Source organism: Passer montanus, unplaced genomic scaffold (assembly GCF_014805655.1).
Source record: "Passer montanus isolate IOZ18808 unplaced genomic scaffold, ASM1480565v1 scaffold9, whole genome shotgun sequence".
NCBI lineage: Eukaryota > Metazoa > Chordata > Aves > Passeriformes > Passeridae > Passer > Passer montanus.
The window spans coordinates 4,640,915-4,666,690 of NW_024374367.1; the positions used below are offsets into that span (position 1 = coordinate 4,640,915).

The following is a 25,776-nucleotide window of genomic DNA, read 5'->3' on the forward strand; positions in this document are numbered from 1 at the left end:
TTCCTTATTCTTCTGCTATTGCTCTGCCTGTAGAAACCTCTCATCCTTCCTATCCCTTGTTACATTCGAGTCCAGATGGGCTTTGTCTTTCTAAACCCTAAACCTGATTCTCAGGGAGGGTCTCCCTCCCAGACACTTGTGCCTGCTCCCACCCCCCTGTGTCACTCGTTTTCTTTTAGTTTCATAATTAGAGAAGTACAAAAGCTGATTTTGATTATACAAAATTGATCATTTATAAAAATGCATGGTAGCACAATATTCTCCTCTATTTTTAACAGTTCCTGAAAGCATCCTTTGACCAGGAAAAGCATACATCATTTAAGCTTATCCTCTCACTAGCTATGTGACAGCATGCTTCAAACTTTATGACAGAAGATGACACAAAGCAGAGTGCAGCCTGCTGCCAGACTGCTGGAACACAGAATCAGCCTGGAAGAGAAAAAGGTAACAGAGGCCACTGACACCTCAGTGCAGAGAGGCCTGGACTTGTGTTTAGCTCAGAGACCAACTCAGCTGCAGGGCTGGCCACAGCCAAGAGCCACCAACACACAGTCTAGGTCAGGTCTGGCAAAGATTTCCTGCCTGATTTAAAATGAGTTTATTTGGTCCCATGGCACTTTTCCTAGGAATAGAGGGCAGGTTGACCACACATGTGCCTGTCTTTATTTGTGGCCTGACACTTGGCTGGATAAACTTCATAATGTTTTTGGTTATGCTTAAGAAAAGCACTGTCAATTGTTTCCAGTCTGTTGCAAACATAAGCCTCCAAGCTGTATTAAATATGTACTATTGTATTTACCACAATGTTATGAAATCATGCATAAAATCCTAAAATGGGATAAAATAAAGGGAACGTGTCTTCCCCTCCTCCCCTTCCCCCCCCAACTTCTGGCAACATTTCAAAATAAACAAGGAACCAAACCAATGCTTCTATTGAAAGGTCAACCAGCACCTGAGTCAAGGACAGATAAAACTGGCCTAAAACAAAAATAAACATATTATTTAGTAAGAGGAAACCAATTTTCCCTTGCATCACATATGCAGTAAGATTAAACCGCTCCACAATGAAATATCTTAGTCATTACCTGTGCCTATTAAGCAAGAAAACAGAATAATTCTTTTGACTGACAGAATGAAATAAAATTCACACTTGACTAAAAAATTAAATCAATAGTAAAAGAAAAGATTACTTTATTGTAACTCAAATAATGTGGAACTGACTAGGTATTGAGAAGAATTAAGATTTCCATCTTTTATTCCCACACATTGTCATCTCAGGAACCTTATTGCTCCTGACATAAAGCAGAGAAATAAAGAATTAGCTATAAATATTCAAAGACAGAAAAGTATGTGGAACCATGACACAAAACTGTATGTTCTGTTTGAAATTCAGTGTAGCAGGGAGTCCATTAATAACTGTGCACTATGTTATGCTTTAGAGTTCCAAAACATGCAAAAGATAAATGAAGTGCACTCTGGAGCTCAAATACACCTGAGCACACCTTTCTCTACAGTTCCCTGCCTTGCCCAGTAAGGACTCTGCTTATTTTTACATAATTTTGCTATTTATCTAAATTTAAAGGTGAAATATGAGCCTCCAGTATGAATCTTTCCAGCAGTAATCCATCTTCCATGCAAGTCCCTGACCAAAGTATTGCTTTTGTTACACTGGATATGGCACACAGGCATCGTGAACACTTCTTGTAGAAAGCAAAGAAAGAAGAATCTTAGCAATTCCTATTGCTATTGGTAGTAATTGCTACTGACAATTTTCTTATTTTTTTCTCCTAAGTTTTAAGGCAGCATTTGTCTCCTCTGTGCAGAGTATTTCAATGACAATATTCCTCCAAACTGACTACTGAAAAAACACCAAATATTTTGGAATAGAAAGTCACTTTCTCTGGTTTTGCTACAAAAATGTTTTAAATTAAACCACAAACAGTACCTATATTTGGAAAACAGAAAAACATTATTTATGCAAAAGATTAGGAATCTATAGAAATAGGCAGATATAATAGATTCTGATTTTAATTCAATAAGGGATTATAGGAAAACTCTACAGTATTTATAAATACTATAATCCTTTCCAGAATCCAAATTAGTGTTGTTCCAACAATGTCCAGAACAACAAGTAAATGATACTGCATAAAAGTAATTAACCAATGGAAAGTATTTTAAGTATTTTCTTGGAACTTCAACAGTTTAAACAGTTGAAAGGGGAAAACAGGCATGCAGTGAATGTGAGCCCAAACTGTTTTTATTTACACACTCCTCAGTCTTTCCCATCCTGTACTGAAAGGATTGGGTTTGATCTCAGCACAGGGCAGCTGGAAGAAAGCAGTCTTTATAGATAAGAAACAGCTGTTATGCTTGTTTGACCTGAGGAAGAATTTGAAAAACAAAAGTAAAAGGACATGAGAATGAAATGAGTCCTCATAAAAGCAGTACTTGCAGAATTGTTCCAGCCTATTCCCAGCCAGCCCTGCTAACAGCATCTGACATGCACCTTGCTTCTATCAAACTTACTTCCACTGAAAGACAGAAAAAAAAGGGGATCGAGGGAAGGCAATAGTGTTTCACAAACCCTTTATGAATATCTACAAAATCAACCTTTTTTAAAGGAAAAGTATTACTCAGTGGGGAGGGAGGAGGGACCAACACCACACGTTAAAAAATGTCAGAATTAAGATTTGCCTCTACAAATACAGTCTGACCTCTTCTGTTAAAGCAGGCAGCCAGGTCAACACTGCAGTAACACAAACCAAAGCATCCTTATCCATTTTATTCCATCTTCTGATCTACTTCTCAATCCAACTTGACACAAGTACCAACATTTTCAAAACTCTAAATACTTGACCTGCAAACCCTGGATTTTATCTTAGTTTTACAATACTTAAACACATTTGTAACACAAATTGTAGCAGAACTCCACTGATTCAGACAAGGTTTAAGCAGCTCTATACATGAGCACAGATGTTCCTGTCTCAGTGCTCTTATGTAACAGCATCTTCTACTACAACCCCCCTCCACAATTTCATGCTCTTTTTTCACTCATTTCCTGCTGATTTTGTAGAATGCCTCTTTTTCTTCTTTAGATTTATTCTTAATGCTTGAAAAAAATGTCCTTTTGTTTCCTTCTTTGGTAATTTACTTCTTCAAATGTATCAGAAATATTTGTTTGCATTTTTAAACCATTTTTTCCACTTTTGTGAACTTTCATTTTTTCTAGCTTACACAGTTTCTTCTGCAAAACTAGAAACATTTTCAGTGATTGGGAACAAGAACTTCAAAAACAGACAGATCTGGGGCAATGAGTTTACAGGGAAATTAATCAGGCTGCATTTGTAGCCTTCAACTACAGCTGGTAGGATGAGCACAGGTAGGAAAAATATGATCATAATAAAGCAAGAAAACCCCCAGATATTGTGTCTGTAATGACATCAGCAAACTTTGGTACTGTCATCACTTTTTAGATTGAATAATTCTTTCTCAAAAATACAGAAATTAATATTGAAAACCAGAGGAGTATCAATCTTCTGTGTGACAAAGAGAGAACATTCAAGGAAGAAGCACAGAGGAAGCAGCTCAAAGCTTTTCTTTATATTTCACAGAATAGATAATAACTAAAGGCAATTAAACAGATTCAAGTTATTTAATGTCACTTAATGCTACTATTTATTTTTACAATATTACTGTATTACAATTTTTTTTGCATAGAAATAATTTAATGTCAGCAAAGAGAAAGTGTGTGTTCTTGTAAGAAAGGCAAAAGTGAAGTTATTTGTTTGATGAGCTAAGTTATAATGCCATACTTTAAAAAGATGACAGGAAATAAACAAATAGAGAACTGTGGTACAGTTATCTGAAAAGTTTGCTAACATCATTAACCACTTCCACGATTTAAGATATAAAAAGAACACTTTACAAAGGAGGCAGAAAATTTCGTATCTTTGTTACAAGCACCTTTTCTTAATCAAATCCAGCCTATGTTAATTAGCACCCTGATTTAAGAGCATTTTGTGTTTTAATCAAATTCAATTCAAAGCCACCTCAATAACTACATATCTTTAACAATTTTTGCTCCAAGGACATTAATTTTTTTTTTAACAAGGTGCTACCACATACAGGAGTTGTTTAGTCCTGCTCCTCTTTAAGTGTCAGGCCGCTGTTTCCATGGCTCTGTGTGCACAACTGCAATTCCTCCCTGCAACAACCTGAAAACAAGATGATTGCTCCCGCATCTGTGCCAGCCTCAAGGACTGGCATTTATTCAAGGACTTTCATTCACCAAAGCCTTAACTGCCATGAATTACCATGGCAGAGCTGAGAAGTACCAATACTTCAGCAAGTCAGCTTTTGCCACACCTGTGTTATCCTTTGGTGATCTAAATGCATAGTACATTTCTCTCTGGGTTTCCATTTCATCCAATTCATTAAATGAAAAATCAGCTTAGACTTTAAAAGAAAACAAAAAAGGATGTCACGACACTGTAATTCCATTAAGTTTATCACATCAGCTAGTTGAAAACACACCAAGTAATGTCTGAAATAAACTGTTCAGGAGAAAATGCAGCTGCTGTTTCTTTTGCAAGGAATAATTTGTAAATACTTTTTACCTACAACAATGACAAATCTTTCAGAAATTTTCACAGACTGCATTACTTGATTTTAAGTACTAGAGAAAAGTAAAATATTATGTAATTATATCATGTCATCACTTGGGACATGGAATGTGTAAGTTCTGTGTGCCTGAGCTGATCTTACTTGAACACTTCTCTAAATATTAGCAGGTTACCTCTGAAACCACTAATCTTTCAGAAGCTCAGATCCTTATACTTTCATTGTCCACTGTGATACCAAGTACTAGAAAATTCTTTCCTTCTAAAAGTTAAACAAGGGGGAAAGGAGGAAAACAAACAACCCACATCACATAGCCCGAAAGGAAAATATTATTCAGAATCCTATCAAGAAAATAATCAAAAAGCCATATGAGGTCTACTGGCAGTATAAGCATCTCTAAAGATTTCTGAATGACCACAGCTGCAGAAGCTTTTTCAATTCAAATGGACCATACTCCTATTTTAAACTCTGCTTCTGTTGTAAGCATGTTTTTTCTTTTTCCCTCAGCAGAGACAGAAGAAGGCTGAGGATCCATCTTTGCACCTCCTACACTTGAGTGTTTGGGCTAAGAGCAATTGTGAGTTAAGGACTGCTACCTGTGTTAGGAAGAGGACATCCTGAAAAAGGAAATCACAAATAAGAAGTCTAAGTGGCTCTAGCTTTTTTTCTCCAGTTGTCTCTTGAGCAGAAAACCCAAAAATTATGCAAAACTATTTTAATAACTTCTCCATGCACTTCATCACTTTAGCAATAAGGGCAAATCTTTAATTGTTTCAGACTGGTTATTGTTACATCTACTGGTTATTCTGCTAATTCCAACATTTTTATGTTCCCCTTGGCTTTGCATCTACCTGGTGAAATTTCAATGCTGCTTTGAAGTCCATTTTTCTTTGCATTTCTTCTATATAAGGATCATAACTAGGCCCTTTAGATCAATCACAATTTAAGCAGTACTTAGCATATACAAAGAATCATTTTTGAAGCAATCCTACCCAAGTTCCTCTTCAAACATCTCCAGTTAGAGCAAAGCATTTAAATTAATAGCTAACAGTACTAATATTTTTCTAATCATTTCCATCCACTAGTGACTTATCTCATCAGAGTAAATTTTGCTCAGTTATAAAAGCCCATTAAAGCTGTCTAACTGAATATTGTTTTCAACGGCAACAAAGTGATTTTCTATGAAACTAAGAACTGGGGTGGTGGGCAGGAGAACTACATTTTAGTTTTCACTCTAATTCAATAAAATAGATGAAAAAGAAGTGTTTTGACAGCAAGATAAATCTAACATTCATCAAACTATTTATACTAAATAAATTGCATGAAGTCTTTACACACCAAATACACAGCCCATTCTTTCTAGTTTCCCATTTTCTCTTTAAATTTGTTTTCCTGCCTCTGGGCACTACTTTCTACAGGCCCTGCAAATGGAACGCTCTACTCTTTCAGTCACTTTGCTCACAGAAAATTCTGTTCCAATTTCTTTCAAACCAAAATAATGGTGTCCCCATAAGGAAGAAAGAATATTCAAAGTAATAATGAAGAATGGATTCAGTCAAGGGGGATGGGGTTGTGTGTATAAGATGTATCAGGTATTTGAGAGAGCTTCATTTGTGATACCATAAAGTCACTGGAATGGGTCTCAGTAGGTGACAAGTGCAACCTCTGGCTCAAAGCACAGAGACCTGGAAATCAGACCAGGAGATGTGATGTGCCTCTGAACAGTCTTGAAATCAATAGGCAGATAGATACAAAAGAAAAAGACAACAAATGAAAATCCTCCAGATTGCTTCACAGTTTACTTCTGTTTAGATACAGCATTTTGCTAACCTACGTGTTCTTTCAGCTGAACTCTGAATTTACTGCTCTGCCACTACGCTCCTCTCTCCTCTCTGAGCAGTCACAGGGTGCACAGAACAGGAATGCTGCACAGAAACTGAAATGTCTGGCACATTCCACCTGAGACAAAGCTTCACTTGAAATGTGGAACCCTTTGTCAAGAGAGCAGTGGACAGCTGCAGAGTGACAGAGCAAATGGCAGCCTGGTGTCCAGAAGGGTGCTTTGTGCCACGGGTGATCCTCCCTTCGCACGCACAGCACATCCACCAGAACAATGCCCTGGCAGCACAGCAAAGAGACCACACTGAAAGATCTGGCCCAGCCCGATTTGAAACAAGAAAAATCACAAAACAATAGAAAAACACAATTTCAAAGTAAAACTCTGAGAAAAACAAAAATGTGAGAGTGAAATAACCGTAGTTAGACCATTATTGTTGCAAAATTAAAAGCAGATTTACATTTCAAGAAATATCAAATATCAACATTGTAATAGAAAGAAAAATAAAGCTTTTCTAGTCTTGTTCCAAGTATTTTGTGCTGTCTGCTTTTATTTGCTCTTTATGCAAACTGAGAACTGCCAAGAAGTCAATCATTTCACAACCCTTCTTTATAAACAGATTTGTTTAACCAAAAAAAGCAGATTGCAATAAATAACTACTATAATCACCCTTCCTCTCCATTTTTATTAGGTTTTCTATATTAATATGTGTATGCTGAACACATCAGTTATCCACTTACAGTACAGACTTTACCTATTTTTCTAATCCATTTCCTCCATTGACAGGACTATGCTCACAATTCAAAAAACTTCTTTGTAGACATTTACTTATTTCACAGTTCATTAACCTTCAAACAGAACACCTGCCAGTTTGCAGGTGTGTTATCTAAAGCAATGATACACTAAGTGCTAAAGTATGTTTGTGTCAGAAATGCTTATGAAAGTAATGTTTTTCTCCTCTGAGCTACCCAGCTGAGTTGAATTTATTTGCATCAATTTATAATGAGTTTTTTTCCTGAAGGTAAGGGCAGTAGTTAAGCACCAGTCACTGCAAATATGTCCAAAAAAGAATAAAACTGTACTGTCTACCACTTCTTAAAGTATACAAATGGCTGTTTTTAATCTTTATAAAAAATTGAAAAGGATTATTCACTCTAACTTCTTTCCTTCTACAGTAACACTACCAGGCTTCATCTAAAAATTAACATCTTTTAACAGCTTTTTCACACAGCAGGGAAAACCTCACCAAGTGTCATATTCTTCCTTTTAACAGTTCTCTGTGGAGCACAGTGACATTTTCAGTTTTCTGTGGCTGGACTAGCCTCACATTGGCTCATTTTCATCTGACCTCAGGGTTTTCACATCATTAATAAAGAGATGATCAAAACAAAGGGCATATACATTAGGGTAGGAAAATTTTGCATAGTTTGGCACTATTATCATATATGACCTTAAAAATGGAACAAAATGAAATGCACGTAGCAGAGGTGGTGAACCTTCTAAGGACTGCTTCCAAACATTTTTCCTACTGGCAGCAAACCATTTTCAGACCTCCCAACTCTGGCCACCGTGATAGTTACTGCTATATGGGGTTTATTTCGTTTTGTTTCAGCTGTCAAAAAAATCTTCAAGTGATAGCTTTTTAAGTCAACTAAACATATTGAAATCAAAACAAAACACTGACATCACTGGGACAACAGATTAGTTTCTAGGCTTGTTTACCAATCGTTTTAACTTCTTTCACATTATGTCACAAATTGCCATTGCACCTGAAACCTGATCAAAAACTCATCCAAAAAATTCAAGTGCCCTTTTATTTCTGATGACCTGACACATGTCAACCAACTAAATCTGCTAGTCATGCCTCAATAGTAGTCAGTATTCTTCAGGATGAAGATCATCATAACTCTGCTTACACTTCATTTCTTACTGTTGAAACCAACTGTGCAAGCTACGGCTCAAACTTAAACTACACTTTTAAAGCAGTAATATTTTTCTGAGCTAAATTTGCTAAGACATCATTAAAATTCCAAACATGAAATTATACCCCCAGAAATCCATTCTACTGAATAACAAACACTGGTAGAATTTGCCAACAAATAGAGTGAAACCAATGAACTTCCAGGGATACATGAACTACAAAAAATATGTTACAACATGTTGTTTCTAAGCTTCATGCCCTACCTGAGCTGGCTTGTAAGAACCATGTGGGTAGGTGGAGGGCTGGCTATCAACTGGAATCAGGACACTCCAGCAGAGCCAGCACTGCATCCCAGGGGTTAATACTGCAACCAGTCCTGTTCCATGTCTTCATTAATGATCTGGGTGATGGGGTAGAGTGCAGCCTTAGCAAGTGCTGGTGGAAGAAACGTTGAAAGGGCAACTCATACAGCAGAGGGTCGTGCTGCTGTTCAGAGGGATTTTGACAAGCTGGAGAAACGTGCTCACATGAACCTCATTGAGTTCAGGGAAAGGAAAGGAGAAGTCCTGAACCAGGAGAGAAACAATGCCAAGCACCTGCACGTGCACGTTCATTAGCTGGAAAGCAGCTTTGCAGAAAAGGACTTTGGGGTGCAGGTGGCCACAATGGAGAACACCAGGAATGTGGCCCTGCAGGGACACACTAACAGCATCCTGGGCTCATGAGGGGTTTAGGGAGGTGATCCTTCTCTTCTATCAGTCACTGTTCAGGCCACACCTGAGATATCATGTCCAGCTCTGGGCATACAGAAGACAGCCCAGTGAAAGGCCATAAAGAAACTAAAGGATTAATTAAACATTAAAGCATTGGAGCATCTCTCATATCACAAAAGCCTGAGAGAGCTGAGCGGTTTAGCCTAGAAATGTGAATGGGGCATCTTATCCCTGTGTATAAATATCTGAAGGAAGGCTGTAAAGATGGAGCCAGTGAGAGGTGGTGCCCAGTGAGAGGACAAGATGCAATGGCACAAACTGAAACCCAGGGGTTTCCCTCTGAATACTGGAAACACTCACACTGACCCATGTGGCCCAAAGAGGCTGGAGAGTCTCATGCCTTGAGAAATTCAAGATACATCTGGATTTGGTCCTGGACAGCTGGCTCTAGGTGGCCCTGCTCGAGCAGGGGTGTTGGACCAGATGAGCCCCAGAGCTCCCTTCCCTTCAATCATGACATGATTCTCTCACTCACATCCCGTTGCATCATATGCAGCTGCTTCAGCAAAACCTGAAGATAACCTGCAGAGTACCATTAAGCTAAATAATAATAAAATGCTTCTTATGAAATAACTGAGAGCCTGTGGAGGGCTTCTTTCATTCCAGGATTTACTATGCTAATTTAATTACAACAAGGTGATTACAAAGTAATCCTATTTAGGCAGGAAGTTGACACTGCAACTCTGAACACCTTACTCAGCAGAGGATTAGAACAGTCTTTTGGTGGTTACTTTCACCTCCAGAAAGAAGCACTTCAAGGCAAGTAATGAATATGTTTAAGGACAAGACTGTACAAAAACTGTTCTACAAATAGACAGCGTAGACACGCAGGAAGAAAGGTGTGTGGTTTAATGCAGGCCAAAATGTTATTAGCTTTCCTCATCTGGGAATGACCAACAACAATAGTTTGTACAGTACAAAATTTCTTCCCTAATGACTTCCACCTGCTGGAGGGCTGCCATTTGCCCTACATCGCCCTGCAGCTGCTTTCCCATCTGCTGCTGGAAACCACTGCCCTTATCATATCCCTTTAGATAAGACCTGAGGACTGGAGATGGATCATACAATTGCTCTAAGCAACCACAATCTTTTCCCAGTTCCCAGAGAACCAGATCTGCTGTGTCTAGAAGCACTGCTGCATTGCTACCACAGCACAGTCCAGGCCTGATCATGTAAAAGGTTCACAGCCTTGTGCAGAAACTAAGAGGCATTAGGTATCTGTCAGAAGCCAATTGTTTCTGCACCAGGATTGCAGAATCCCAGCAGCTCCTCATCCAGAACACTGTAAATCAGCTCTTTGTACCACTGCCCATCATCCAGCCAGATTGTAACGCACTGAGTACAAGCCAGTGTGGTAAGGGATTAGGAAGTGTAATCAGTGGAGAACCAATGGAATTCATCACCATGCTCAGCAGTACAACAGGTCATACAAACCTTGCAAAACAGATTTGCACAGCCCAATATTGAAAATACTCCATCTTTCCGACTCAAATTCTAGACTGAGATCATTGAAATTGCTGGAGTCTTTGTCCTGGTTCTGTTATGATTACTTTGTATTGTACACATATGATGGCTGGCCCATGAAACACAAGCTGGAAATGCCAAATTTCATCTGTACCTTCTTGGCATGCAGAGCACAAGACATACAGCGAAAAGGGATAATCAGAATCTTAGAAAGATTTACTTCCTGTTTCCACAAAAAGGACAAGTTTAAGCCATTTTTTTCCTAGAGTTTTGGTAGCCAGACATTTGAAACATTCTATAAGATTCCTGGGTACCTTAAATAATATACTTCTCTGAATAGAAACTATTTGCTCTGTATGACTAAATTCCACAGCTATTTGCTTCCTGAAAGAAACAAATACATTAAAAATAAAATAATGAAGTTTTAATAGCAATCAATATAACCAGTATTGTGCGCTCCAAGACTATGAAGTTTTTTAAAACGCCAGGAAAATAGTTAATGGACATTTTAAACAGTGGATTTACATACTCCCTTAAATGAGACAACCATCTCAAATAGGTATTCCATTTTTATCCATATTTTTATGGTCTGATTTTGTAGATACATAAATAATTAATACACTGATCTATTTTAAAGAATGAAATTAGTCATATTGTAAAATATATGTTGGCTGCACTTGAAAAAAATAACCAGAGATGAAAAAAATTCACCTTTCAACAAATCCCTTCAAAATACATCTATAGCTTCATCCTTCAGAACAAAAATACACAGAAGTAAGGGAGCCTCAACCACAGCAACCAAAAGAGAAGCTCAGCCACCTAACAGATGAGCAATCAGGTCATGATATCACAACAATCAAGTCATTAAGGTTCACCTCCCCCCACTGAAGCCAATGAGAATTAGACACAAACATTTTCTTAAAAGCTTATAAGCACTTCTAAAAAGTTCTAGAATGAGAGCAGGTGTACTACCAAAATTATATATACACCAAATACATTGGCATTTAAGTTGTTTTAAATTTTTCATTATTCTTTAACAACTTTTCTGCCACACAGACCTGAATCAAACACATCAAAACCTTGATACTGGCCATGAACGCAATATTTCTATTGCATTTCATGATTAGGAAATACAATACCTCTGTCTGAAGTATGGCAGCTCTCTGTTCTTTGGCAGTAAGGGACTCTTTAAGCACTTCAATGTGTTGCTTGCAATCTGAATTCTGATTGCTAAGGGTTTCAAGCTTAGTTTGTAAGGCAAGAAGTTCTGATTCTTTCTTTGAGAGTTCTTGTTTCAGTTGATCAATCTGCAGTGGGGGGGAAAAAAGTGAGGTCATTAATTTTGTCTCCAATTCATAGCTCTGCTGGAAATCTGAAAGGTGTGAATGACCATGATATGACAAATCAGACACCTGTGAATTCTGGAACAGAATTAAGGTTCAGACTTTTTATACTCACACCTCCAATTGTGTTTCTTGCAATTTAATGTACTCTGTCTTAAGAATGAATGCCCTGTTGTTGCAGAAGTTAAAAGGAAAATCATAAAGATGATTTGGCCTATAAATTTACCACGGACCTCACTTAAGTTCAAAGGCATGTATCCCATGTGAGGCAAGTCTGGCAGGACAGCAAAAATGCACAGGAAAAAAAGTATTCATAAAAGTATAAATTCGATCCTTCCAACAGCATGATTCCTATGACTTATCATTGGCCAGAATGAATCAGAAATTTTTTGGAAGTCTGATAAAGAAAAACCAGCATCTTAAGGACAGGAAAACAGAAAAGTGGACTTTTAATCTTACTCTTTGCAAATTTGTTGCTGCCCACCATCCCCACCTCCTATTTTTCTCCCTGGCAGTTCACATGGAATTCTCAGGTAGTAGAAAAGCCAAGCCAAGCCAAGAAGCCTAACTTAAGAGAAGTCTGGGGAAAACATTATCCAAAATTCCACACAATGAAGGCTCTGAGATTATAAAAGCTTGTCCCAGAGGAAACAGCAGAAACACAATACTAGGACAGGGCTTCTGAATTTAAGTGAATTTAAGGTTCATCAGTAAATGTCATGGAATTGTGATTACTCTCCTCTTTCCACAATGATAAATGGGAAGAATAGCCAAAAAACACAAAATTCTGGTGGATTTAGTATATATGAATCAGAGCAAAGCACTGGACTACATGCAGAAAGATGTGTATAGGTGAAAGGATGGTGAATTAGGTGGTATATAACTACTCCTAAATTCCTGTGGTATAACACTGGTCACCAGCTGAATCCAGATGCATCACCTCATGAGGATTATTTGAAATAAAATGCCTCACTGCATCTGCATAACTCAGAGAAATCACTTCCTTTACATGAAGAGCTCTTTTCCATGTCCCAACAGACACTTGGGATGCAAGAAATCTAGAAGTGGTAGATGGAAGATGATTCAGAAATCCCCAGGGGAAAAAAAAGAATATCCACAGGTTGATCTTACTCAACCACATTCCAAAGATCCACATACTAAAACATTTCACAAATTCAGTGTTGCATGATACTGGAAATACTCACTGCTGATCAAAATGTTTCTATTTTGTTTTACATTAAAAATTAAATTTAAAAACAATGATTCTTCCAGCTACAGTCCATAAGTACATCTTAATATATTTATTCCTTATTTCTTTTTATAAATCCCAATATGTTTGCATTGTTCCTTAAGGTGCTCAGTAACTCACCCATGAGTTACTGTACAGAATCAAGAATCTACCCTGGCACTAAAAAGGAATAACCTTTAAAGTCTGAAAATATCAAAATCAGAAAAGAAGCATACAAAAACCAGACACAAAGAAAGAATGCAATTAAAAGCTGCTAGAGAAAGCTTTTTCTGGAAAGCAAAGCACCTTCCTCCATCCCTTGCCAGAACATGTAAGCAAGTATGGCAACCAAGAGAAAATGGATAGAAAATGAACAATGGGAAAATCTGTCTGCAAGATACAAAGACAAAACGTGGATCTGCAGCCAATCTGAATTACATCACAGGCTTTATATGAGATGCATGTGAATATCACAGATGCTCAATCTCTTCTAGAAACGCTTCCCCTTCTCTCCATGACAAAATCCACACCCTGAGAAATAATAAAAAAATTTTAAAGGCTTTGCTTTCATTGCAGGTGTGTTCTTTGTGTTTTAGAAACAGAATCTGTTTAGTGTAAAGTTCTGGCTACAAGATCTACAAATTGTCAGAAGTCTAAAAATGTGTTATAGCTCACAAAAAAAATTAAGAGTTAAAACACAAGCCAAACACACAAAGATTGTTGAATAAATACGCTGATGTCTTTTTAAAATAAAGTATCATGGTGGAAAAGTACTAAGATTTCTATTTTAAAGACTGCCCCAAAAATAGAGTTATAATAAAAAACTATAATACTTATATTAAGAAAATTTAAGCATGGGTATATTCACTTTTTTAAAGTTCTGCAATATCTCAGTGTGTAAAAAAACTAATTAAACAGGACATCAAATAGATTGTTGCCTCTAACAGATATGCAAACATTTTAGCTGTATCTAAAGTGATGTTGAAGACCAGCAGTCATGATTGAATGAAACCTCATAGTTTCACATAATACATATATAATAGATTTTTATACTTTTTAAGGACTAAAATGAAGATAACCTACAAGTTTGGATGTAAGTGCTATAGCACCAAAAACCTCCAAGTTTGTCCTCTGACCCTGACCTTCCCACTATCTCACATATATCATGTGTGTAATTTGCCTGTCACCACTGTCTCAACGTTGCCCAATATGATCTTGCTTCACCTCCTTTCTTGAAACCTTAATTCCTTTTTCTTCCTTCTCAATTTACGATTCTGTCACCTCCCATAATTTCAGTTCTTTAGAACCCATTAATTTTCCATTTCCAGAAAACCATAATGGGTGTTCTTCTGTTGTTTTCTTTTTTTCCACAGGAAATTCTTATGTGACATTATGCAGAGTGACCAGAAAACAAAGAGGAAAAACTCAGAACTTTTCTTCTGAATTTTGCACATTAAAATGAATGGCCTAAATCTTTAAATAAATTCCATTAAATGAAACTGTGCTGATTAATGCATCATAAGACTTGGTATGATGCAACAAATGACAACTGATTTTGAAGTCAAGGATTTAAGAAAAGGAGTAGCAATGCAAATCATGTGCCTGCATACAAGTCCATCAGTAGATTCTACAGGTTATGTTGGTAAGGGTCTGGTTTTAAACTGGTTGTTAAATTTCCAGGCCTACCCATACAAAAATAAAATTCTGTAGTTCTTTCCCTCTTCTTTTTGTTTGTGGGTTTTTTTGCTTGTTTGGGGTTTTTTGTGGGTTTTTTTTGTTTGGCTGGTTGGTTGGTTTTGGGGGTTTTTGGTTTGGTTTGGTTTTGTTGGTTTTTGGTTTTGTTTTTTTTTTTCCTAGAGGATCTCCTAGAACTTGCATGCTCCCTTCATTCAGTATGGAAAGCCCTTACATGCAGACATTGATCAAAGAGTATCTTACTACTGCTTTGTCAATACTTAAATCTCATTTTACTGATAATTTGCTGAAATTGTACTAATCCACCACTAGATTTTCATACCCATCCCAGTGGATAGCATAAGAGTTCTAATACTCAAAGGACTACTTAAATGCCAAGTGCAAACTCACGCCTGGAAAAAAAAAGCATCTGTGTTCATTTCAATATGTGTCTGACAGCCAAAGGATGAACCCTAGTAAGGGAAGAAAGTCTTCTAGAGCAGATATTATTATTAAAAGTACATATCATCCTGTATGTTTTATTTATATTCTCAATTAGGATATTTGAAGGTGCAGATCTCTTGGTTTTGATAATTTCTGTATTATGTGAGTAATGACAAGTTTTCTCCCTTCAAAAACTGAGCAAGGAGAGGCCTTATCAAGTGGGAAAGAAAAAGAAATCTGAGCAAGTCTTCTTTCTCATTTTTACAACTTATTTTAACTGCAAGTCACAATTAAAGCCTATATATTTGGAAGGAGTGAATATTACTAAAAAATATTTAAGAAAAGAAACACTTCCAAACATTCTCTGCCACTCATGTAAATAAATCATGTTCAGTATTTGCCTTCATTTAACACCTTCCCATTTATTTAAATCAAGAACAGATTGAAAACAAGTGATACTTCAAGAATAAATGAAAAGTATTAAGAGCTTCAAGCACCTCAGAAGAGTTTTGTACTGCTCTTTGCCATCAATTTTGTTTATCAGAATTTATCAATGATCTCAGTTTCAACAGATCAGGTACAGCAAGATCTGTTTGCTGACAGCTCCAAAAATACTTTTCCACCTTGAAAGGTTCTCAGATGAGTGATAAAAATAACATCTTCTGCTGCAAATCTTAATTTCAAGTGGAAGAAAAAGACTAGTGAAAGAAAACAGACAAAGCTTCATCAGAACATGGCATTTATGAAAGATCAGAAGGCTGTGACAAAATAATGCATATTTAATACTCTTCTTATTTATCTGCTTTCTGTGGTACAGAAATATACTGAAGCTTTTCCTCACAAAAACATCAAGAGAGTGTTAAGGTTCTAGGCTTTATACCTTATTTTTATATCAACAGATTTGCTGACATGCATTGGGAGTTTTGCTCTAAGTCACTAAAACTGAATTGCTTTGAAATTAATAATGTTTAGGTTAGCAATACAATATTCCTGATGACCATGCCACTTTAGGAGCTTTAGTTATTTTTCAGTAGCTTAAGAGCTACTTTTGTCCAACAGAATAGATATATCCTTTGATCATTAATTTTTCTTAATAAATCTGTATTAATTCCACATGAGCACTAACACTTTCATTTCTTCTGTAGCAAAAATCCCCAAACAATGAACAAGCAATAACGTTTTGTGAGTTTGAAACCGGGAAATGTGTCACATCACTTCATATTTACTACCTGCCTGTGGTCAGCTCCTAATAGTCGAGGTACAGTAAATTGAAATCAAAGGAACAAAGTCATTAAATTGCTAGTCTTGAAAATATGAGCAGAATACAATTTGGTATCACCTATGAAACAAGTTCTTACTGCAAAATGACATCAAAAGCTAAAATCAAATCATTTTCATTTCTCCAAAATGTTTCACTCCTTCACATCTACCAATTATTATATAGTAGAGATTTACCAAAAGGAGACATGCAGCTTCTTGCATTGGAAATGGTCACACTAAAACTTTTCTTTCCATTATTTAAACAGTCTTAATCTCTTTTGTAAATATATCCTACCTTATTTTTCATGAACTTTGAGTGACTCTTGTAAACTTCTATTTGTTTGATTTCTTCTTCTCGGTCCTCTGTATTCAGAACTCCATTTGTCTTTAACATCTGTATTTCATCTTCAAGATCTCTTATATTGCGCTCAAGTGAAGCTATTTTTGTATCCTAAGTTACAAAAAAAGAATATTGAAAATTATACGAGACATATATTAAAGATTAACAAAAGCATATCTGTACTTGAGTGAATATCAAATAATGAGACAGCAAAAATAGATGGTAGAAATAGAGAATCCACATAAACCAGAAACAATTCTATCAGTTTTAGCTTAAAGACATGCAGAATTCAGACCAGATCACTTCCACCACAGTTGCACAGTCTGTACAGAATACATTGTGGTCAAAATTCCATTTAATTCCTACACAGAGATGAAGGGAGAATAGCAGATGCCCTATTTTTCCACATATGTATGATAACAAACCTTGTTATCATTAGTAACCATCTAGGCCTGGCTATTCTTCCAAGCCCTTTAACACCAAGTCGAGCCTGGAGAGACCAGCCCCTGTCTCTGCAAGGCAAAGGCTCAGCCATTGTGGGTCCCTGCTTCTCTGGAGCTCTGCCTGCTCTCAGGAGGGAGAAGGGTTGTGTCCACAGATATTTTTCCTTGACTAATCCAGCCACATCACTAAGAGAGGATTTAGCACTTTTTATTGTGAGTCCCAAGATAAACAAAACCACAACCACGAAAAATTTCTACATCCCAGCCAATGGCTGCCATGTGTGCCAGCACCACACTGGAAAACAGTGATATTTTTTTGTTATTTCCAGTCATTTGGGAATTGGCTAAGTCCCTTTTGTGAGAGCCAGAAAGATTACAAAAGTGATTACACAAACTTGTCACAAATTTCTGTTTGAAAAAACATTGCAGAATTACTCATTAAGAAATCTGTTCAACAACATAAAGGATCAACCACCCATAAAATATTAGAGATCAATTGTACCATTAAGATCAATATAAAATAACAAATTTAAAATTAAATTAAATTTAAATTAAAATTTTAAAAATAGAAAAAACACCACACAAAATCCAGTGTGATTCACTAAGACCAGGTTATTAAGTTAGAAAGCTAATTAGGAAAAAAATACAAATGGAATTGATGCTTTAACAGGGATAAGCTAAGCTTGGACCACTGCAACTTTTTTCTGTTGTTTTCTTTAGATGGCCTAAAAACCAGCAAAAACCCCAACTCCTGTAATAACTTCTTTCATAATAAAGCTAGGCACACACTTTAAGATACAGAGGAGTCTGGATAAAGTTCCAAAAAGGATCTGAATTTTTGGTACTGAAGTGAAAAAGAATCTCAGGTTATTTTTGAAGACCACTGTAATACTGTAATAGATCCATATAGAATGACAGCCAAGGACTAAGCAATGTCATTTAGATAGCCCACTGTCATTCCTGTAACATTTCTGCTTTTATCTTTATAGTCAACAATAAATCTCAAACTGAGAGAAGTTTTCTTTTTATTATTATCTTATTGCAACAGAAATTAATTTTTCAATTAATTTCAATTCCAAAACAGGAAGTAAAGTATTGAGATGGAATGAAAAAGGGAAGAATTCTCATTGAATCTTATCATTTAAAGAAGTTGCACAAAAAGCAAAATACAGAAAAGATACAGAAGTATTTAAAAGCTCTTCAGACTTAAACACAGCACAAAAATAGTTGTAGATCTCACAGATACTATAAACAATTCAGCCTGCTCCATTAGACTTCATTTCAGAAATATTTTCATCCTATTTTTGAAGATAAAAGCAAAACCTAAGCTTCATTACACTTTGGAATGATTTTGCAATGAAATATATTAATACTTACATGACCTGCTGTGACATGACGTCTGGGAATAGTCTTCATCAAATCTGCCCAGCTAAGTCTATAAGAGCCTGCCTTTTTGTACTGCCTTTGTATTTTACATGTTTGCAAATACAATATGGCAGAAACAATTTTAGTACAGCCTACTACACTGTTTAGAAGGTTCATACTTCACAGAATACCATTTGAACTTTATGAGAAAAATCTAAAATGACTTGTGGAAGCATTTTCTGTACTTTTTCTTCATCATAAAATTGAAATCTCATAGGAAAAGTTTATTCTTTAGAAGGTTCATACATCACAGAATAACATTTGAACTTTATGAGAAAAATCTAAACTTGTGGAAGCATTTTCTGTACTTTTTCTTCATCATAAAATTGAAATCTCATAGGAAAAGTTTGGTTTTAATCAATATTTGCATACTGTGATTAGAGATGTGTAAAAGCTATTTTCCTAGGTCTTGAAAATTTGTCACTGAGTTCTACATTAGCTTTTTATTGAAACGGGAGCCAGAAATTTCACAAGTTTTGTGAAACTCAAAGGTTCTGTTCCTACTACAGGAAACCTTACAGGTTTCCAGCCTGGACAATTGCTGCAAAGTGAAGAACTTCATAGGTCAAAGATAAAACAGAGAGCCCAGAGCTCCCAGTGGTACTGCCACAAGAGAGCTGGGCTGGCATACAGGATGCACAGAAAGTCAGGCAGAGCTTTGCATTTGGTAAAAGTTCTGGCACATTCCTATAAAAATCTCCTGATTAAGCTGAATCAGCATTTTCCCACAGAAAATTTCAACTGGAAAATTTTCAACCAGTCTTGTTGGGGCACAGGGTCCAGCAAGCTTTCAGAAACTGAAATGGGAACAGATGCAATATTTCCTTCAAAGCTCTATGATTTATCCCCATTAGCAATATTCTAAAAAAACTACACAGGTCTGTCTTGAATCACAACAAAGATTCCTTTGCAATATTAAGGAAGCAGCTTAGTATTAAATGGTACTAATAACATCTCCTGATTTCTAGAACAATACAGCATTTGTTCAGATTTTTTTCAGTCAGGCCCTCTAAATCTGTTAAAAGACGTAAGATTATGTAGCAGGATTTGTGACAGATCAGGGCACTCACCCTAATCTATCCCCTCCTTCCAGCAGTAACCAATACTTCTTCCTTATCTCCTTTATTAGAATAGTGTTGCAGATATTCTGTGAGAGGTTAGGGCTATTCAGATTTCTGCTGGCTGGACCTAGCAGAAACCCACCTCTTTTGGAATGTGAAAAAAATTAGTATGTGTCCTGATGTTGAAGAAAACAATATTTCACAACAGAAAAAGTCCAACAAGTGAGTTTCCATAACGATGTCTCATTAAATATATCAGTCCTTATAAGACTCCTATAGTACATTTCCTGAAAACTGAGGTGCAGGAAAAGGTCAAAATATTTGTAAATAACCACAGAATCACAGACTAGTCTGAGTTGGACGGGACCCACAAGGATCATCAAGTCCAACCCTATATAATACAGCATTCCAGGCTGTCTTATTCTGAAAGGAAAAGTAAGGAAATGCTACTGCTCATCATTTGAGACACATGATAAATGTAAATTACATCTGCATAATTTTGCTTGTAGGGCATTCAACAAGTAATCAAAAGGAAATATTTGAAACATCACATTTAATAAAGCTTGAATTTAAACACACTTATGTGCATGGACTATCAATCGGCCATACACAATTACTGTATGAATTTTTACCTTATCAATTTAATACAGAGAATATTCAGGTTTTTCTTTGAAGATAAGGGAAGTGAAAGTTCATGCAATCTTAACAACAGAGTATGTTGCACTGCAAACACACACACACTTCTCTAGAAGCAAACCCATACCTGAAATATCACAGCTGGATCAATACATAAAGATGGCTCTTTCTGCAAGTGAGGTAAACCACAAATATTTCCACTTACTTTACAGCTTACATTTATAAAGACTTCATAGATGCTAGACTCCACATATTTTTCAATGTCCTATCGTTAAGGTGAGTTCTAGGCCATATTTGTAGGCAATTTCTGATTTTCTCTCTCAAGTATTATCACTGTTTTAGTGCTGATAGAATTAGACCATAGCAAAATGTAATGGCTGGGTTGGAAGCAGCATTTAAAGGTCATCTAACCCAACCCCCTGCCAGGGGCAGGGACACCTTCACTATCCCAGGTTGCTCCAAGCCCCATCCAGCCTGGGCACGAGCACCTTCATGGAAGGGACATGCACAGCTTCTCTGGGCAACCTGTGCCAGGGCCCCAATACACCCATCATAAAATTCTTTTTCTCCATGTGTCCAATCTAAATTTATCCTATTTCAGTTTAAAACCATTGTTCCTTGTCCTATCACATCAGGCCCTATTGAAAGGTCTGTCCCCACCTTTCTTGTATGTCCCCTTCCAGTACTGAAAGGCTGCCGGGCCACTGAGAGCCTTCCCCAGGCTGAGCAGCCCAACTGAGCCAGCCTGTCTGCCCAGGAGAGCTGCTCCAGCCCTCGGATCACTGCTGTGCCTCTCCTCTGCACTGGCTCCAACACATCCATGTCTTTTTTTGTCCTGTGGAGCCCAGAACAGAAGGCAGCACTCCAGGTGGGGCCTCGAGAGATGAGCAAGTTTTGACCTGATTCATTTGCTCAGGAGTACTTACCATAAATTCAAGTGAAAAGGGTGTTTCCTTTTAACCTTTTTTTAAATTATATTAATAGGTGTTAATCAACATTGACTATCACTGATATTCAGGATACATTCAAAGATATCAGTCATCTGGCATTTGCCAGCACACAATATGCAAGGGAATTACATAGATGCAATTGGAAATAAAGGAAAGGATTTCCATGCACCATTTTATTTTATACTTTAACAGACTAAGATTTAGGCATGAGGGGAAAAAAAATGCAGTTTAATCACATATATCTGCAGTCACAAAGTCAAAAGCAACCACTGCAACAAAACTAGTCTGAGGGTATAATAGGAGCATGTGAGAGAAGGAAGCCTCCTGCCCTCTCTTAGTTTTGTGACTCTGCTTTTTAGAATTAAAAAAGCTTCTGGAGAATAAGGTCAGTTGCAGAAAAGAGAACAGAGTAAAGAGTGTAGTGAGAAGCATTAGAACAAAAGACATGGGACACTGGAAGCAAATGTGTCCATGAAGCAAAACCAGAAAGTTAGGAAAGAACAGTCTGTGCAATGCATCTGAAAAGACAACAGATATCTGGAAAGGAATAAAGCAAGAAAAACAGGAGTCGACACATAGGATATGAATTTTCCATGGTTTTTTTGTTTGCTCTTTTTTTCTTTTTTGCGTGAACATACAGGAGATGAACTGGTGAACAAGACAGCAGTTATGCAAAAAATGCAATTGCTGTAAGAATAAGCAAAAACTTGCAAAACTTTAGAGAGAAATGAAGAAGACAGGACAAGTAGTGCAGATGTCCAGGACAAATAAACACAAGAGAGGCTAGGTATCAGAAATGAGTATCCTTGATTGGATGAAAAGGAATACAGACTGGGAAAAGAGACAGAAAGAATTCAGCAGTGGCAAGGGACAGAAGAAAACCACAGAGAGAATAGAAGGATTTATGAAGGAGGGAAAGTTGTACCCTGACAGAGCCTGGGGGAGCCATGGAAGGCACTCAGACAAAAAAAAAGTGGTGAGAGGCTGGAAGGGGCTGGGTGTGGTGAAGAGCATGTAAACTGCTTGGAGTCTCTGCGTGGGGGAGTGGATGGCCTGAGACTGCCATATTACAGCTAATCCTCTCCCTCCTTCTACCCTCAACATTGTAGGGAAACAATTCCTCCAATGCTTGATCATTCAAAACAAATGTTCTGCATTTTTTTCAAAACAAATGCTGTCTGGATTAAGACAATTTAAATTTACTTGAAAACATTCCAAATCTGGAACTTGTAATGAAAACTGCTGTTTAATCATGTGGATTTCAACATCTTACATTTGTCCCTTTTTCTTTTCAATATTAGGCCTACTTTAGACAGGGGCAACCCCAAAGGGGCGTGTGTTCATAGGGACAGAAGAACTGTGTGCCTCAGAGGCAAAGAGCAGCTTTGCATCAGGACTCCAGCAACAGGACTGCAGCCTCACTCACAACTAATGAAATCCCTCACTATAAAGATCTGATTTTAAAAAAGTGGAATACTGCACCACACCCACCTCTCCTGGGAATCAAACAGAAAACACTGCAGCGTCTCCAGCGACAGACACTGCAGGAGCAGTGACAGTCACCACACGTGTCATTCATGTGTCCTATACCCCCATCCCTGTTCTTTTCAAAGACTTTTGGTACAGGAAGAGGAATGGAAAATTAACTTCAACATGTCCTTCAAATTGTTATATAACCCACGTGAAAGATTATACATTATTCTTTAGTATCCCAGAACTTTTAAATTTATAATTTTGAATATTAATAGTAAAACCAAGTTTCTCAGCCAGTATCTTACTTTCCCATTTATTTAGGGTAGTGAGTTACTGTAAAAATAATTTCATACAAAGACTTCTGAACTAATGTCCAAAGCAAATATACAACCAAAAATGGAATTCTGTAATCAATGTATCTTCTTTGTTACTCATGTAATCCAAACGAATTATCTATAAAAACACAGATACTGTATTGATAAAGTCCTGCTGTTGTTTTAACTGTGTGTTTACCACCATATTCAGACATGCTGAACTCATTTGCTCACAACAGAAGTCACTGGCAAAATGAGGCCTTTAATTTGCACTTCCTTTTAAGAATTAAATGAAAGACCATCATTAATGAATTTTAACCACCATTTTAGGCAGCATTGCCAACTCACAAATTATCTCAAGTCTCATGGTATTTCTCTTAAAGATGAACAATCCAGACTTGTAGAATTATGCAAAAATACAAGTTTCACTTTTTAAATTACTATTTTTATTCCTTGTTATTGTGGAGGGGAAAGCCACAACACTTTAGTAATATCATATATCAAAAAGAGTAAACTATAGTCAGGACTAAGAGAGCTGTTTCATTACATTTTCTCATACCTGCTGATGCAACTAATATTTTCCTTAGATTGGCTGTAAAATTGTGGCCTAATAACAACCAACACAAGAACTGGTTTTAAGGTTTGAGGAGGAAAACATTTTACATTAGCCAGTTGATTCCATGTACTTTGGATCTCCTACACACCACCCCCGTCTTTTTAAAACACAATATTCTGTTCTCATTTTTCAACAATGCTACACTTGATTTTTTTTAATCAATTTTTTTTAAAAAAACAGACCAAGAGAAATAAGTACTAATTACTCCTAGCTACATAACAAAATTAATTGACATGGTAAAGGAAGCATTCAATAACTAAGAAGTAAAAGTCAAATCGACACTTGCTAGGCAGCTGTCACAGCTTCTTGTGCACTCCCCCTCAGTGGGACAGGCAAGTGAACCAGAGAGCAGAAGTGGGAAAACCCATTGTTTGAGATAAAGCTGGTGTAATATGTAAAGCAAAGCTGTGCGTGCAAGCAAAGCAACACATGGAATTCATGCACTGCTTCCCATGGGCAGGTAGAGCCTGGCTGTTTTCAGGAGAGCTCATCAGGCCCAAGAGTTATTTGGGAATACAAGTGCTGTGACTCTGAAAGTCCTCCCTTCAGTTTGTGGAGGCCGAGTGTCACACGACAGTATGGATTATCCCTGTGGTGAATTTGGGTCAGCTGTCCTCACTGTGCTCCCTCCACGCTCTTCTCCACCCCACCCTACTTGCAGGGTGGGAGCAGAGTGAGGAACTGGGAAAGCTTTGACTCTTTGTGTAAGCCCTGTTGGACAACAGCTAAAAGATCAGCATGTTATCAACACTGTTTTCAGTCTGAAATGCAAAACACAGCACCAGAGAGGCTGCTACAGGGAAAAGTAACTCCATCCCAGCCATACCCAGTACATGAGTTCATGCTGCAGAAATAACATAGAGGGAAACATGCAAAGACCATACCTTCATCTCGATGACTGTTTGCAGAGCCTTCGTCTTTGCTGGCTCAGGCTGAAGTTGGGTTCTTCTATGCAATTCCTGTGGAGGGACACGATAGAAATAAGCTTGACGACTCATCTTTCCATTATTTTAACTGCTCACACGAACTCATTGCAACAAAATAGAAGTCTGATGACAAGAGCAGGCAACTCCAAGTGCTACAGGTGCTTCCCTGGCTGTATCCCCTCTGTCACCAGTGCACTCCCTATCTTGTGTTACAGCCAGCTCTGGCAGCACATGCGCTATTTCTGACACCCCTTATCAATAATTAACGGCAGGCGTGACAACCCAGCAAGGAATTTCTCAGTCCAGATACAATGCTGCTGTTGCTGCTTAAACAACAAAACTTTATTCAATTCTGTTACTAATTCAAACACTGTTAAGTGTTAAATCTTTTATTGCAGTTTCTTCTTAATTTTTCCTCTATTGTCTGAAATAAGCAATTTAAATACATTATATTCAAATTTGACATTTTAAGGATAATAATTATGTAGTGGGCTGACGCAGCACACCCTACAGTAGCATTAACATTTCAGTTTTCACATTTTCATACTGTTTTGCATCCATCTTAATCCACAGGCAAAAGAAAAATAAATTGCATTGGTTAAGACAAAGGTAACAATACCAATACATACTGGTCCTTATAAAAACAATAATTTTTTTAAAACCACAAGAGTATGAAGACAGCAGCACTCAGTCTCATGAAACCAGAGTTGTATCTTGGTATGACATATTCCAATAAAAAACTCACATAACTACCTGGAAAAATGTAGTAAAGGTGTGGCAAAACACTTTCATTTGAGAATTTGGGGATGCTTATTCCCTTCCCATAAAAAATCTGAGAAGTTTCTTAATAAAAAAACCTGAAACAGGACAGATATTGTCCCATTTCTACTCTTTTGGAGTCTTTCTGCTCAAAGGATAGGAGTATCATCCTTGATATCTTTATGTCCCAGTTCTTTCCAGTGCAGTGCTCCACACAGACTCCTGAACTAACCTTGTAGCCATGAAAAAGATGTTTATGCTTGAGGCCA

General features: G+C 37.2%; 1 protein-coding gene across 10 annotated transcripts in view; it reads right to left on the bottom strand.

Annotated features, from left to right (window-relative positions):
* Window positions 1-25,776, bottom strand: part of ERC2 (ELKS/RAB6-interacting/CAST family member 2) — a 420,178-nt gene that overhangs the window by 307,949 nt on the left and 86,453 nt on the right. For all 10 annotated transcript variants that reach the window (XR_005626125.1, XR_005626124.1, XR_005626132.1 and 7 more), the window contains 3 exons: window positions 24,707-24,781; window positions 16,860-17,015; window positions 11,755-11,922 (listed from right to left, as the gene is read on the bottom strand). Coding sequence is in view for 1 of the 10 variants with exons in the window: in XM_039695532.1 (XP_039551466.1) it covers window positions 11,755-11,922; window positions 16,860-17,015; window positions 24,707-24,781 (399 nt within the window). In the remaining 9 variants the exon portion in view is untranslated. The remainder of the gene's footprint in view (window positions 1-11,754; window positions 11,923-16,859; window positions 17,016-24,706; window positions 24,782-25,776) is intronic.